The 17,337-nt window shown below is 37.9% G+C and overlaps 1 protein-coding gene across 2 annotated transcripts in view; it reads right to left on the reverse strand.

The window, feature by feature from the left end:
- The window catches only part of PBK (PDZ binding kinase), a 29,964-nt gene extending 14,757 nt beyond the window's left edge, over window positions 1–15,207 (reverse strand). The window contains exons 1-4 of one of the 2 annotated variants that reach the window (XM_026007784.2): window positions 15,128–15,207; window positions 10,907–10,977; window positions 6,230–6,323; window positions 604–746 (exon numbers count right to left, since the gene is read on the reverse strand). In XM_026007784.2, coding sequence (XP_025863569.1) covers window positions 604–746; window positions 6,230–6,323; window positions 10,907–10,964 — 295 coding nt within the window. In that variant the 5' untranslated portion in view covers window positions 10,965–10,977; window positions 15,128–15,207. Of the gene's footprint in view, window positions 1–603; window positions 747–6,229; window positions 6,324–10,906; window positions 10,978–15,030 lie in introns of both variants that reach the window. The other variant, XM_072722424.1, reaches the window with a different exon arrangement.
- Between the last annotated feature and the right edge of the window lie 2,130 nt (window positions 15,208–17,337).

Here is a 17,337-nt window from a genome sequence, read left to right on the forward strand (position 1 = left end):
ATTTATAAAGCTAATTTAGTAGCTATAATTTAAAATGACTTCAGTGTTTGCCAATAGTATTACAAATTAAAATATTTTTAAATGTTTTATGCCTTCCTAAATATAATGGTTTCACTAGTCCTATTTACATTAAAAATGAAAATAAGGATATTATCTAAATGAAGATCATTTTATATTCCCAAATTCTCTACAGTACCAGCATCATAATGAGTGTATCTACTCCCACGAAATTTTAAAAATATATAAGCATCAGGGGCACCTGGGTGGCTCAGTGGTTGAGTGTCTACCTTCAGCTCAGGGCGTGATCCCAGAGACTCGGAATCAAGTCCCACATTGGGCTACTCACAGGAAGTCTGCTTCTCCCTCTGCCTATGTCTCTGCCTTTCTGTGTCTCTCATGAATAAGTTAAAAAAAAAAAACTTAAAAAAATATACATAAGCATCTAAAAATATTACATAATTCTTATTTCGGAACATTCACAATAATCTGATTCTTGCCAAACTCCACTACTGTCTTCATTTTTATTAGTGCAACTGGTCAAGAGATTTTATAAACTGTTTCTGAATAAACATACATACTGTTATAAGATAAATTTAAACTTACCTACAATGTTTGGGTGATGGAGGTTTTTCAAAATCTTAGCTTCATCTATTAATCTCTTTTGATACATACTTTGGTAATGATCATTACATTTAGGGTTAATCTTTTTCACAGCCCAAGGAGAATGAGACAAACCTCTTGGAGATCTTAAAAAAATAATCCAAAAAACGTATAGAAAGAATAATAACCATAATGCATTTCAAATGACTAACAACTTTCAAATTTTAAAAAGGGCTCAATAATACTTTAAAAATTTTTCTTTAAAAAAAATTTTTTTTTTCTTTAAATATTTTCAACTACTGGGGCACCTGAATAGGTCGGTCAGTTAAGCATCTGACTCTTGATGTCAGCTTAGGTCATGGTCTCAAGGTCAGCACAGTGTCTGCTCAGGACTCCCTCTCCCTCTGCCTCTGCCCCTCCTCACCTGCCCCCTACCCACCATGAGCACTCTCTCTCTCTCTAAAATAAATAAATTTTTCAACAGTTTAAAAAATATTTTCAACTATCAACACCTCTGCTCCACATCCTTTTAATTGGAAGACAGATATATAGCTGATATATCTATTAATTCCAAGAGAAGTCTGGTATCTATTGCTGAAAGGGAGGGGTTAAAAAGAGACAACTAAAAGGAAAAAGATAAACATTATAAATTTCAAACTTCATAATTACTATGCTGTTCTCTAATTTTTCCCATTTCAGCATGTCAGACTACCAACTCCCTATCAAACATTTAACTGTATGTACCAGAGGTAAGTTACAGAATGCTAAGTAATAAGTGTTTATATCCAAAAAGTTGAATTTAAAGAAAAGATGTACAAAAAACATTTGGCCCATATATGGTTGTGCAAAGAATAACAGATTCTTCTTTGCCAATAAATATTGTGCCTCTACAGTAACCAATCTATCCTATACCCTTCACCATATACTCAAAGACATACATTTAAGAAGATAATAAACATAAAAGGATGCATAGGCTCCCATAAAAGGATGGGAGGCTCAGAGGTTGAGTGCCTGCCTTCGGCCCAGGGCATGGTCCTGGAGACCCGGGATCGAATCCCACGTTGGGCTCCCTGCATGGACCCTGCTTCTCCCTCTGCCTGTGGCTCTGCCGTTCTCTGTATCTCTCATGAATAAATAAATAAAATCTTAAAAAAAAAAAAAGATTTTATTTATTTATGAGAGGAACAGAGAGAGATAGAGAGGCAGAGCCACAGGCAGAGGGAGAAGCAGGCTCCATGCAGGGAGCCCGACGTGGGACTCTATCCCGGGTCTCCAGAACCATGCCCTGGGCTGAAGGCTGTGCTAAACCGCCGAGCCAACCGGGCTGCCCAATAAAAATCTTAAAAGAAATAAAGAGATAATAAACAGAAATGAGAAAAAAATGTAAACCATCTATTTTTCAGGAAGAATCAGACATTTTAAAACTATTTAAGGTATAGGGACACCTGGGTGGCTCCGCAGTTGTGCGCCTGCCTTTGGCCCAGGTCGTGATCCCAGGATCCGGGATCGAGTCCTGATCCGGCTCCCTGTGAGGAGCCTGCTTCTCCCTCAGCCTATGTCTCTGCCTCTCTTTCAATCTGTCTCTCTCATGAATAAATAAATAAACCTTAAAAAAAAAAAAAGAGTATTTAAGGTATAAACATTTTGAGATCTAAAGAAACAGGTAAAACAAAGTCAAGGAGAAGTTTACATGATAAGGTAGGTAGTTATTCATCCGTACAGCAAATTAAGGGCAAAATACATGCACCATATGGGCAAAGAGGTAATGAAAGAATCTTGACAGAGATAAAAGTTTTACCATAAGATAAAACAATAGACTGAACTGAGAATCCACTTGGTTGTGCAGTAACTCATGAATATTGGCTCTATGGTGGCAGGACCCTTTTTTTTTTTAAATCAAAAAACATGCGCTCAAAGGATCACTAGATTTCTTAATTCACATACATCTATCACAAATAAGTTTATCCAAATTTTTTTTATTTTTAAAGATTTTATTTATTTACTCATGAGAGACCCAGAGAGAGAGGCAGGCAGAGACACAGGCAGAGGGAGAAGCAGGCTCCATGAAGGGAGCTCGACGTGGGACTCGATCCCAGGTTCCTAGGATCATGCCCTGGGCTGACGGCAGCACTAAACCGCTGGGCCAAATTATTCTTAAACCTCCAGTTTTAGATAACAACAGCATTTGGGGATGACCTCTTCCATGTCATTGTATTATGAAAAATTTATTTTTCAAGCTCCAAAGGGTACCCCTCAGCTCCCAAGTATTTAGAATTCAGTAAACATATCCACCTTCGCCTTTCCCATATCTCAATCTACAGAATGCCAAGAACATATTTATAAAATCTTTTTTTTTTTAAGATTTTCTTTATTTATTCATGACAGACACAGAGAGAGAGAGAGAGGCAGAGACACAGGCAGAGGGAGAAGTAGGCTCCATGCAGGAAGCCTGATGTGGGACTCGATCCCGGAACTCTGGAATCATGCCCTGAACCAAAGGCAGACGCTCAACCGCTGAACCACCCAGGCATCCCAAGAACATATTTATAAAATCTTAATAAAATATTTTGCCAAGCTAAAAGTTTGTTCATTGAAAAGACAAATAAAACAGGCAGATTTTTAATGAGATTGCACAAGGAAAAAAAATAAGAGGCTCAAATAATATTGCCAACAAAAATAGAGACAATCACAGATTCATCAGAGAGAAAAAAAATTTAAGTGAATAAATACTACTACTTTTACCCTAATATATTTAAAGGATGAAATAAAAAAATTCTTAGAAAAATCTAAGAAAACTGACAAAAGAGGGATCCCTGGGTGGCGCAGCGGTTTGGCGCCTGCCTTTGGCCCAGGGCGCGATCCTGGAGAACCGGGATCGAATCCCACGTCGGGCTCCCGGTGCATGGAGCCTGCTTCTCCCTCTGCCTGTGTCTCTGCCTCTCTCTCTCACTGTGTTCCTATCATAAATAAATAAAAATTTAAAAAAAAAAAAAAAAAAAAAAAAGAAAACTGACAAAAGAGAAAATGTAATCAAGAGTTTAAGACATTCCATAAGAAACACAAAGCCCAAATGATTTTATAGGTGAGTTTACTGAACTTTCAAGGAATATATCATTCCATCTTACACAAACTATTCTAGGGAATAGAAAGAAAATGGGGTAGAGGTCTAATATAACCTTAATAGACAAATCAAATAGGGACAGCAGAAAAAGGAAAATCACAAGCTAATTTCACTTAAATCATAGATGTAAAAATCCTAAATAGCAAAATGAATTCATCAGTTTTATTAGAAAATAATAATGTATCACAACTAAGTTAATCTAGGAACACAAATTTAACATAAAAAATAGAGACTTCTAGACTAAAATACCTTGAACATACACATTAATTTTGATTTCTCCCAAGCCCCCACTGAAATAAAAGCAAGTGGGTATTTTAAGACCTATACCCAATGAACAGGATGGAAATAATGAAAAGGAGACAAAACACTTTTGGAAGCGTGGAAAGCAGATGAAAGTAACTGACTTAACAGACCTAGTGAACTTCTTGAAAATCACTTAAAAAAGCAGGTGAACTCCTAGACACTCTCTCTGATTCTGCATCTCTAGCGCCTGTCTACCTCCTATTCCCCTTCTGAAGACTGGAGACTAGCTTTGGAAGAGGTTAAAGCAGAGGGTCTTTAGCTTTAGCTTTACTGGCATAGCTGAGAACCCATGAAGCACACAGGGAAGAGTAATTCATGACCATATGCATACTAAATGCTGAATGTGTTTTCACATGTGTATATTCCTGTGTTACTAACATCCAGATCGGGATACAGAGCACTGATAGCACCTTAAATAAACTTAGGGTGCCATCTGAAAATGGAAAACTTTCAGATAATTAATTAAAAACAAGACAGACAAAAATGAAAAAAATATAAGTTATCAGAAGATAAAGTTGGAGAAATGTCCCAGAAAACAGAGCAAAAAGAAAACCAGGCCAAAAAAAAAAAAAAAAAAAAAGTGAGTAATAGGAACTCTAGAGAGCGAAGAGAATAATGGGGGTGAAAATTATCAACAAAGTAATTTAAAAAAGAATTTCCCAAAATTTAAGAGTAGGAATTTTCAGATTCCAAAAGGCTCACACCCATTTATGTCATTGTGAAATTTCAGAACACTGGTGACAAACAGAAGATCATAAAAGGTTCCAGCACAGTGGGAGGGACAGATAACCTAAAACAGATTACATAGAAAGCAGGAGCAATCAGAAAGGCTTCAGAAATCTCAACAGCAACACCACAGGCTAATAAACAATGAAACAATGACCTCAAAATTCTGGAGGAAAATTATTTCCAAACAAAAATTCTGACTCAGAAAAACAAAAAGGCCATTCAAGTATGAGAGTAAAATGAAAATTTTCATAAATGCAGATTCTCAAAAATGTTATTTCCTGTGCATCTTTTCAATGGGGGGCTACTATATGCCCTCAGTCAAAATGAGATGTAAACCAAGAAATAGTTAGATAAAAGATACAGAAAAACAGAGGATCCAACTCACCAGAGAAGTGAAGGAAATCTCTAGGTTACCAGTAAAAGAAAACCCCAGGTTGAAAGCCCACATCAGGAGCAGTGGTGAGGTCAGTCAGTGACTACCAACAGTCAGTATCAACAACATGAAGCTTTCTAATTAAGTCTTACATACAATAGAACTTTGTTGGCAACATATTAAGAACATTTTTTCAAAACGAGGAAAAAAAATGAGACTAGCCAATGAACCTGTGAGAAACTTTTCTTTCAAAAACTTGTTTTTAGACACTAAAAAATGAATGTCTACAAAACAAATAGCACAGAAACATACAAAGGCGGTGTTTAAACTACAAAACTTATTCAATAGCCACACACATATAATTCTATGCTATTCTCAATTCATTAGCTTTTTATTGAAGAAAGCATTTCTATTTGGAAACAACAAAAACTTAGATGAAGCTAACAATATGCTAGTAGGATGATTCCAAGAACACATTAAGGAATATATGTTGACCTAAGTTGTTTGCCCACTTTATAACCATGAAACCAGGTACAAAGTAATGAGTAAAAGAAAAAACTTTTTAAAAAATGTCTGTTAACGCTTAGAATTTTATTTTTCTTTAACATAATTTTCCTACTTTAAAATCATATATATGCCCTTCTTACTTAATAGTGTGACATAAGAAATAAAAAATTTCATGTCTTTAAATGAGAGTATGCTAAGAAGGCTACTCTCCAGATAAAAGAGGTTAGCATTCACTGACATCCCCGACATCGGTGTCGACTCTGAGGTTTTCCTATTAAGACTCCTGCATTGTTACCACACAGGAAACACCTTCCCTCTGTCTCTTTCTCTTCCCACACCAAGGAAAGCCAAGGAAAAATCGTAAGGTAAGTTCCTTCTCCTTTAATAATCTATCAGTAGGAGGGTAGGAGAAAAGTATTACCAGGCAAAACTCTGGCAAAGTTATAAAAGGTTCTAGGACCAGAATGTAGCCGTCAGACAAGATCAGGAACATACCTCAAATCTAAAATATTTGAATTTTCATATTCTTTATTGTCTTCAAGTACAGAGCAACTATGGTTTCATGTGAAAAAGTTAATCTGGAATGTTATACTCACCTTTTCATAAGGTACACATTTACCCCAGTACCAAAGCCAAGCTTCTGCATAAATGGAGAGGCAGGAATATTTATACATGGAGTTGAACATAATGCTAAACGTCAGAAAGAGAAATAAAAAAATATCAAATTAGTATTTAAAAAGACCTCTAGGGCAGCCCTGGTGGCTCAATGGTTTAGCGCCACCTTCAGCCCAGGGTGTGATCCTGGAGACCCATGATAGAATCCCATGTCAGGCTCCCTGCATGGAGCCTGCTTCTCCCTCTGCCTGTGTCTCTGCCTCTCTGTGTGTGTGTGTGTGTGTGTGTGTCTCTCATGAATAAATAAATAAAATCTTAAAAAAAATTTTTTTTAAATTAAAAAAAATAAAAAGACCTCTAACAAGAGCATCCTAGTATTTTCAACATAGGAGTATTAATTGGCATAGTCTTCTGTAGAGCAATTTGATACTATCTACACTAATTTTAAATAGATACCCTTTGACCAAGTCTACTTTTGGAGCCCTATCTCACAGTAACCCAGAAGCAAGGATTTGCAAACAGCCTATTTTTTTTTTTTTTTGGCTCACAAGCTAAGATTGTTCTTAGATTATAAAAGTGTTGTTAAAAAATAAATAAAGAATATGCAACAGAGTCCCTATGTGGCCCACAAAGCCTAAACTATTTACTGTATGCTGTTTGCAAAATTGTGCACTATTGCATGTGCCCAAAGGCATTACACACACACACACACACACGTATGCACACACTTTTCAATATTGGGATTTGATTTTGTGACGGCAAAAAAACAAACAAAAACCTAAGTAATCATCATTAGGGTCATAATTATATTACAAAGCATTATGCAGTCATTAAAAAAGATGACATACAGTTTTACTTTTGTTCAAAAACAAACTGCCTTCTTGCCATGAATAACTAAAACACTTGACAAAATATAAATTTTCAGACATCTGACATTAGGCAGAGCAGGGCTGTGAACTCTGAGAGAAGAGAAACAAATGATGTGAGCCCTATCATTGCCCTTACTTACTGCCTGAAGGCAATTTCTGGGCCCCAGCACACAGAAACATAGCCCAGAAGTGTTGCTGAATTCAGGAGAAAGAGATCAGAGGTCAAGGAGATCTAAGTATCTAGAATTACAGGGAGAGAACTACAGGGAGCCATTTGGAAGGATGGCTCCAGAGACCTGAAAAGAGGTTTTCCTTGGAGTGTTTGGTTATCTGCACATACAATGGATGGAACTCCCCAAAGTAAGCGAAAATATCAAACCCAAGTAGTAGACTAAACAACTGTTGGCAGAGCACACTCTAGGAATAGTTCAATTACCATCAGCCAGAGTGTGGTAACTTTGTAACACACAGGTATGGAGTAAAGTCCTCTAAATGATCACAATTTAACAGTACCACTGTATTTTTGCCCAAGAAAAATGTTTACAGTAAAGCTTAAAACCAAACCTCAAAAGAAACAAGCTAATGTGCAGGTAACTTAACTGGACCATAACAAAACCACACACCCCCTCCACGGAATAAATCTAGCACTCCACAATGTAAAATATCCAGCAGCCACTTAAAGAAATTACCAGGCATGAAAGAAGAAATACAATCCATACCAGGAGAAAAATAAACCAAAAGAAAGGTACCATAAAATGACAGTGATATAGAGTTAAGAGGTAAGAATCTTAAATCAGAAATCTTAAAAATGTGCTCAATAATGTAATGGAAAATGTGAGCATAAGTGAAAAAAAAATGTTAAAAAAAAACCTAATGGAACTTCAAGGAGTAAAAATAATACAACTGATAAGAATAAGAGCATCTAAAGATGCTGTTAGAGAAGCATCTAGGGAAGAAGGTAACTGAATTTTAAGACAAAGGAACAAAAACCACCAAAAATGAAGCACAGAAAAAAAGATTTAAAAAAATACAAAGAAATAATCAGGAAGCTTTGGGACAATAGCAAAATATGAGATTTGATCCAACCACAGAGAATTACATTAAAGGTAGTCTAAACAATGTTGTCCAATAGAACTTTCTGTCATGATGGAAATGTTATATATCTGTGTTGTCCAGTATGGCAGCCACTAGTCACATGTGGTTATTGAGCACTTGAAAAGTAGCTAGTACAACTGAGGAACTAAATTTGTAATTTTATTTAATTTTAATTCATTTGAACCTAAATTTAAATCACCACATGTGGCTAATGACTAAACAGTCCAATTAAAGGCAGAAATTGTCAGAATGGATAAAAACCAAATAAGACATAACTACATGGTGCCTATAATAAACTCACATAAATATAAAAACACAGGAGTTAAAAGTAAAAAGGTGGAAAACATCCTATTCAAACAGCAATCAAAATAAAACTGAACTGGTTCTATTAATATCACATAAAGTGAACTTTAAACAGACAGCACAATACTGGATAAAGAAAGACATTTCATAATAGTAAAAGGGGTAAGAAGTCATCAAAGAAATAATCATCCTAAATGTAGGTATCTAGTAAAAGCTCTAAAACACATATAGCAGTCACTGTAGAACTCAAAGGGAAAAGTAGATAAATCCACAATTGTAGTTGGAGACACTCCTCTCAATAACAGAGTAAGTAAAATTAGTAGAGATATAGAAGACCAGAACAAAACAATGTAAGTCAGCCAGCTTGACCTAAATGATATTCATCGACCACTGTACCCCAGAACAGCAGGAAGTATGATCTTTCCAAGTACCTGAAACACTCACCAAAATAAATAAACCTTAAGTCAAGAAAGAAAATGTAAATACCAGTATCAGCCATGAAAAAGGAGGTATCACCACAGATCCTACTGACATTAGAAAGGTACTAAGAAATATGAGCATATCATGGATAACATTTTGCCAGTATATTTGACAACTTGAAAGTGAAAAACTTCCTTGGAAAACACTAACAAAGTTTACACAAGATGAAATAGATCAGCTGAAGAGCCCTGTATCTATTATCTGTGAATTCACAGTTAAAATCTTCCTCCTAAGAAAATTTCATCCTGCACGGACGGCTTTACTATCATCAAAGGAAGAAAAATCAGTTAAGGAAAAAAAAAAAAAAAACAACAACAACAACAAAACCCTATCAATTCTATATAGACTTTTCAGTAAAGGAAGAAAAATCAGTTAAGGAAAAAAAAACCCTATCAATTCTACATATACTTTTCAAGGAAAAAGAAGGAAACCCTCCCCATATTACTTTAAAAATATAGAATAAGCTTATATCAAAACAAGAAAGATATTCCAGGGACAGCCCCGGTGGTGCAGCGGTTTAGCGCCGCCTGCAGCCCACGGCGTGATCCTGGAGATCTGGGATCGAGTCCCGCATCGGGCTCCCTGCATGGAGCCTGCTTCTCCCTCTGCCAGTGTGTCTCTGCCTCTCTCTCGCTCTGTATCTCTCATGAGTAAATAAAATAAAAAAATCTTTTTTTTAAAAAAAAAAAGAAAGAAAGATATTCCAAAAAAAGAGACAACTACAGTCCAATATCCCTTATGAACACAGAAAATATTAGCAAACTGAATTAAGCAACATATAAAGTACATTATGACCAAACTGGCTTTCCCCCAGGAATGAAAGGTTGGTTTAACATTTGAAAATTAACATAATTTACCATATTTAAAGACTAAAAAAGCAAACTATCTCAATAGATTCTGAAAAAGCTCTTGACAAAGTTCAACATCCATTCATAATAATGAAGGATAATAAAAGGAAATCCCTCACCCTTATAAAGAATAACTGTGAAAATCCTACATCTAACATAAAACTTCCCTGGGAACAAGGCAAGTATGTCCACCCACATCTCTTCATTTTTAAGATTTTATTTATTCATGAGAGACAGAGACAGAGACACAGAGAGAGAGAGAGAGAGAGGCAGAGACATAGGCAGAGGCAGAAGCAGGCTCCCTGCAAGAAGCCCGATGCGGGACTCCATCCTGGACCCCAGGAACATGCCCTATGCTGGAGGCTCAACTGCTGAGCTACCCAGGCATCTCAATATCTCTTCTATTCAAAAATATACTAGAGTCAGTGACATAAGGAAAGGAAAAAGAAATAAACTAATACAGATGGGTAAAAAAAAAAAAGTAACACTGTCTTCATATATCCATCTATAACAGTACCAACTATGTATATAATAGCCTAAAGAACCCATAAAAAGCTAATAGAATAAGTGACTGTAGCATGGTTGCAGGATACAAGGTGAATATATGAAAATCTGTATACTAGAAATAAACAAGATTAGATTTTCTCCTCTATTATCTTCCAGAAATTTTATAATTTTAATCATTTTTGTAAGTGATGTAAACGGAGAGAAATCTGCATATGAGTATCCAAATGTTTTTGTTGAAAAGATTATATTTTATTCATTGATTTGCCTTGGAAAAATATCTTTCTCTCACAAGAGCACTGAATGTATGAAAAGGGGAAAGGTAAAGTAATTCATGGGTCAAACTGATTCTTTACTAGGGAGAATCTCCAAATCTGTTAGAATGTCGCCAAAAGATGGCCAAACCCTGGCCTATAAAATAACTCTTAATTGTTAAAATCAACATTACAAGGAGAACTTATGCTGAAATTATGTATAAGTAATAATTAAAGGATCAAACTCTAATAATGCTAAAACATTTCTAAAAGCGGTAACAATGAAAAAAGATTTTATATCTTACCAGATTTCTTTTTTTCTGATAATTTGCTTGGTGTCTTGAAATTACTGATTTCTTCCATTGTAATAAACACTCTAGGTGATGAAAAGAAATTCAAAGTTACACTGCAGTTATACAGAATACAACTCTAATTCATGAAGAAAAAAAATCCTATAACTCCTTTTCTCATATAAACATAAAATTTGAGAACAGAAAAAGACCATGATAAAGATTTGGCCTAATTTTACTTACAATGAGAAAACTGAAACCTAAAGAAGTATAACTACTTACCCAATGTCCTACTACCAGTGATAAGGTTTTTGTTTATTTGTTTGTATTAAAAAGTAATACACACACTTGGAGAAAAAAAAGTTAAAAAAAAAATCACCTAGTACAAAAGGTAAAGATAAGTTTCCTTCTCACATTTCCCAGGGGTCTTTGTTAACAGGTCTTTGTACCCTTTAAAGAAACTGTCTATGCAAGCAGCATTTACTCATAATAGCCAAAAAGAGGAAACAAGTATTCATCAGATAATGAATAAACAAAATATGGTATACAATACATACAACAGATTGTTCAGGCATAAGAAGGAGTCCTGATATATACTACAACATGAATGAACCTTAAAAACATGCTAAGTGAAAGAAGCCAGACGCAAGAGGCCACATATATGACTCCATTTACGGAAAATGTTCAGAATAAGCAAATCCATAGACAAAAAATAGATTATCAGTTGCCAGGGACTGGGGAGAAGGGAGAACATAGAGTGATTCCTAGTGGGAGTGGGGTTTCTTGTGATGATAAAAATGTTCTAAAATTGGGTAGTGATTTGATATATTCACCTCTGACTACCTCTAAAGTCACTACATTATATACTATCAGAGTAAATTTTATAATATGTGAGTTGTATCTCAGTAAGTTATGTAAAAATTGTTTAGGAACAGAAAATTTACATACTGCATATACAAGCAAGTTATTCAAGTTCTTTATTTCTTCTGTAACATAATTGTTAAATAATCCTTTTTAATAAAAGTTTTATTTTATTTAAAAAAAAATTTTTTTTAAAGATCTTACTTATTCATGAGAGACACAGAGCTAGAGAGAGAGAGAGAGAGAGAGGCAGAGACACAGGCAGAGGGAGAAGCAGGCTCCATGCAGGGAGCCCGACGTGTGACTGGATCCCGGGTCTCCAGGATCACAACCTGTGCCGAAGGTGGCGCTAAACCACTGAGCCACCCGGGGTGCCCTTAATAAAAATTTTAAATATTACTTTTTCTTTATTAAAAATAGTTTGGTTTCCTATTAAATTTACTGTAAAGCAAACTGTTACTCCATGTCTGGAAGACTGTTTGGTCTGTCTATTAAAAAAATGGGAAGCTAACAGAGTGTTTGCATCCAAAATATATAAAGAACTTATACAACACACTCACACACACACACACACAAAATCCAATTAAAAATGGGCAGAAGACATGAACATTTTTCCAAAGAAGACATACAGATGGCCAACAGGCACATGAAAAGATGCTCCAAGTCACCCCATCAGGGAAATGCAAATCAAAACCACAAGGAGACATCATCTCACACCTGTCAGAATAGCTAAAAACAAAACCACAAGAAACAGCAAGTGTTGGTAAAGATGTGAAGAAAAAGGAACTCTCATGCACTGTTGTGGGAATGCAAATTGGTGCAGCCACGGTGGAAGACAGTATGGAGGTTCCTCAAAAAATTGAAAACAGAACTACCCTATGATCCAGTAATCTCACTACCTGGTATTTGCCCAAAGAATACAAAAATACTAATTCAAAGGGATACAAGCACCCTGATGTTTACTGCAGCAAAGTACAATAACCAAATTATGAAAGCAGCCCACGTCCATCAACAGATGGATGAAGAGGATGTGGACATATATACAGTAGAATATTATTCATCCATCAACAAGAATGAAATCTTGCGGGATCCCTGGGTGGCGCAGCGGTTTGGCGCCTGCCTTTGGCCCAGGGCGCGATCCTGGAGACCCGGGATCGAATCCCATATCAGGCTCCCGGTGCATGGAGCCTGCTTCTCCCTCCGCCTGTGTCTCTGCCTCTCTCTCTCTGTGGCTATCATAAATAAATAAAAATTAAAAAAAAAAAAAAAAAGAATGAAATCTTGCCATTTGCAACACAGGTGGATCTAGAGAGTATAATGCTAAGTGAAAGAGTCAGAGAAAGACAAATACCATATGATTTCATTCGTGTGTGAAATTTAAGAAACAAAGTGGGGATGAAACAAAGACATTGAAAAATAGACTCTTAACTACGGAGAACTAATTGATGGTTACCAGAGAGGATGAGGGTTGTTAAGATGGGTGAAATAGGTTAAGGGGATTAAGAGTACACTTATCATGTTGAGCACTGAGGAATATACAGAAGTGTTGAATCACTATACTGTACACCTGAAAAAAATATAACACTGTATGCTAACTACAGTGGAATTTTTAAAAATAAAAATTGGCAGGCAGAGAGAATATATGCTTAAATTTTGTATAGCGCTCTCAATAAATAGCATTTTTTAAAACTCTGCCAAGAAAAATCGCCTCAAAGGCCCAGCTTTAATTGTCTATTGACAAGAAGTTTGTTTGTTTTTTTAATGTCGCTACAATCCCCAGTCTTCAGATTTGCCTGAATTTGGAACACCAAAGATCTTTTTGTCATGCAAAAATACACAAATTTGGGCAGCCTGGGTGGCTTAGCCGTTTGGCGCTTGGTGTCTTGAAATTATTGATTCAGCCCAGGGCATGATCCTGGAGACCAGGGATTGAGTCCCACGTTGGACTCCCTGCATGGAGCCTGCCTCTCTCTCTCTCATGAATGAATAAATAAGATCTTTAGAAGAAAAAGACACACAAACTTGATCAAGTGAAACATTTAACTAAAATGAAGGAACACGTTTTTCTGGAACAAGTTTCAGGCCTTTGCAGAATGATAAACTACTTTAACGGAGTGGGTGAAGGAGTACTTCTACTTTGGAAGTAACTTCCCCACATGTGGTTCTGATTGCCCTTCTTCCATCTTCATTCACCTACCCTCACAGGAAGCAGCGAAGGAGCACCTCCAGGAGCTTTCTACGACTTCTACCTACCCATGGGAAGCCAGTCTTCATTCACTAAGTCAACATACACTTACTGAGCATGTACCATGTGTTAAGCACTGTTCTAGGCACCGGAGGGAGACCCAGCAGTGCACACGACCTAAACAAACAAGAAGATGCATACACAAAGTAGTGTACGCCAGTACAGGGAAAAACAGGCCAATGAAGTGAGTCGGTGTCGGGAAACCGCTTGAAATTTGAGTTGGGCTGGTGGAGGGAGGTCTCCCTGAGATGTCATTTGAAGGAAGTAAGGGAGCCAGACCATGAAAATATCTAGGGGGAAGTCTGCAGGACAAAAGTAGTGAAAAGGGGACGCCCGGGTGGCTCAGCGGTGGAGCGTCTGCCTGCACCCCAGGGCGTGACCCTGGAGACCCGGGATCGAGTCCCACGTCGGGCTCCCGGCATGGAGCCTGCTTCTTCCTCTGCCTGTGTCTCTCATGAATAAATAAATAAATCTTTTCAATAAATAAATAAATGAATAAATAAATCTTTTAAATAAATAAAATCTTTTTTTTTTAAAGTAGTAAATGCAAAGGCCCTGAGGCAGAAACGTTCAAGGGAAAGCTAAACTGGCAGGGCTAGCACAAGGGAGAAGGAAAAGCAGCCAAAGAGCTTGAGGATGCAGGATGGCAAATCACGTAGAGCGCTGAAGCCATAAAGACTTTAGCTTTTATTCGCAGACCTTTGGCCACAGTAAGGATTTCAGCTCTTGCTGAGAAAGGAGAAGCTACCGGAGGATTTTGAACCGCCTGTCCTTTGTAAGCTCCCGGGCCGAAGGAGAGACAGTCGGTGCCTCTACCTTCTACCTCTTTCCTGAAATCTCCCCGCCCCTCCCCCACCCTAAGATTCGGACGCGCCCTCGGGCCGGGTCGCAAACGCTCTTGCGAGGTAACTCCCGGCCGAACGCCACACTCCCAACGCCGTCACGGAGCCAACGCAGAGGCCGCCGCGGCGGGGTCGCCCGGCCCCAACCCGGGCCCGCCAGCGGCCAGGGGCCCACAAAAAGCTCCCCTTACCGGAGCCACGCCGGGGAGGAGAGGTCTCGGCCAAGCCGGTCTTGAAATCTGATCCCGAGCGGCGCCCCCACCGCCACCCGCCAACCCACCAACTCACCAACTCACGTTAACAGTCTTTGCGACCGGACCCTCCCCACTTTCAAAACCGGCGCGCGCCGCTACTGCGCAGCCGCGAACTACGGAGTGGCGAGAAGGACAGAAGAAGCCGGTTCGCCGTTTCTGCACCTTCTCGCTTCTTTCTGTTTCGAGGATCCCACCTTACTACCAAACGGGGATGCCTTGAAGACCAATAAAAGGAGCTCAAGAAAGGATAAACTGATTTTTATAGCCACTGTCAGCCTTTCCAAATAGACAGCTTCGGTAAAAAAAAAAAAAAAAAAGAATATTTATCCATGTACTGAAGGCTGCAATTCTTCCCCAATTAAAAACACCTTTCTCAAAATGTGTGGTGATTATTTTATAAATTTGTACTACAGATTTATTTGGCCTTGAAACACTCTAAACATGCATTAGCTAGAGTAACAATCATTTTTTGGCTACCAAGAAAAATAGATATTTGGAAGTTTTGCTGACTCTTCTAATCACTACATTCAATCCAACGTTTGTTCATCTATTTCTAGAGCATCGTTGGTAGAGCACCTACCATTTGCCAGGTGTGTATTGGATGCCCCCTGCATAGGATGGGCTATAGTAGTTACCACAAGAGGTGCAAAGATGATTAAGTCATAGAATGACCTCCCGCTCAGGAGAAGCTTGGACTCTAGGAGGTGGGAGAAGGAGGAGAGGGATGAAGATATGCCCTAAGAACACACACACACACACATGCAAACGCACATGCACACAACATAATACCAAAAATACATATTATACATATTAATACATAATACCAAAAATATCTATTTTGTAGGTTATTTTGATCATAGATCAATTTTTTTAAATTTAAAATCAATTAAATAACAGTGTATCAGTAGTTTCAGAGGTAGAGTGTAGTGACTCATCATTGCATATAATACCCAGTACTCATCACATCAAATGCCTTCCTTAATGCCCATCACCCAGTTACTCCATCCCTTTACCCACCCCACCTCCAGCAACTGTCAGTTTATACACCCTATTTTTCAAATGAGGACAGTATGGCACAGAAAGGTTAAGTCATTAGCCTAAAGTCACAGAGCTAATAAATGGTAGGATCAGAATTTGAAATCATGTTGAGCTTAGACATCTTTTTTTAAAGAGTTTATTTATTTATTCATGAGAGACAGACAAAGAGAGGCAGAGACACAGGCAGAGGGAGAAGCAGGGAGCCCGATGTGGGACTCGATCTTGGATCCCGGGATCATGCCCTGAGCCAAAGGCAGACGCTCAACCGCTGAGCCACTCAGGCATCCCAGAGCTTAGACATCTTTAACAAATGTGCTCAAAATCTCTTCCAGCACACACACACACACACACACACACACACACACACACACACACACACTTCTACCTTCTCATTTGGGCATCCTCTCCTAAAGCATAGATGGTCTCATTGCACCTTCCCTCTATTTGCTTGCTAATGTTTTTTCTACAGGCACAACATAAACCTCATCATCTTTTAAAAAAATCTTTAATTTTCTTTTTTTGGGGGTAAAGATTTGCTTATTTATTTAGGGAGAGAGAGTGAGAGCATGCATGGGTATTTGGGGGAGGAGCAGAGGGAGAGGGAGAGAATCTCAAGCAGACTCCCTATTAAGCACAGAGCCTGAGGTGGGGCTGGATATCACCACTCTGAGATTATGACCTGAGTGGAAATCAAGAGTTGGACGCTCAACGGACTGAGCCACCCAGGTGACCCCAAGTCTATAATTTTCTACACTTTTAATTAAGTCCTACATTTTTACCATTCTCTATTTTCTATTCTTACTGGTTAATAAAATCCTGCCTAAAGCCCGAGACTGAGTGCTTCTTAAATAACCGGTGCTTGTGAAAAGGAACTCGAGGGAGAAGGGGGTGTTGACACAGGTATAAAACAAGGCAGAAAATATTCACAAGAAAATACCCTTGGGTAAAGACTTAAACCATTTTGTTCCCCATCTTGTAACCAAAAAAGTATCTCCAGAGATTATTTGTAGAAGCATCTGAACTTCACAAGCTTAATGTTATTGCCTGTGAAATGGAATCATTAATCTCAAAGTCTTGCATACCAGTCAGTTGTAATGGAAGCAGCTGCCAACTTGGATTGGCTATTTCTTCCAGTGTATAAATGGTCTGGAATCCTTGGTTTACGCAAAAGAACTGCAAACCCTATTTGGCTCTCGGTTGGTTGTG

This window comes from Vulpes vulpes, chromosome 9 (assembly GCF_048418805.1).
Source record: "Vulpes vulpes isolate BD-2025 chromosome 9, VulVul3, whole genome shotgun sequence".
Lineage (NCBI taxonomy): Eukaryota > Metazoa > Chordata > Mammalia > Carnivora > Canidae > Vulpes > Vulpes vulpes.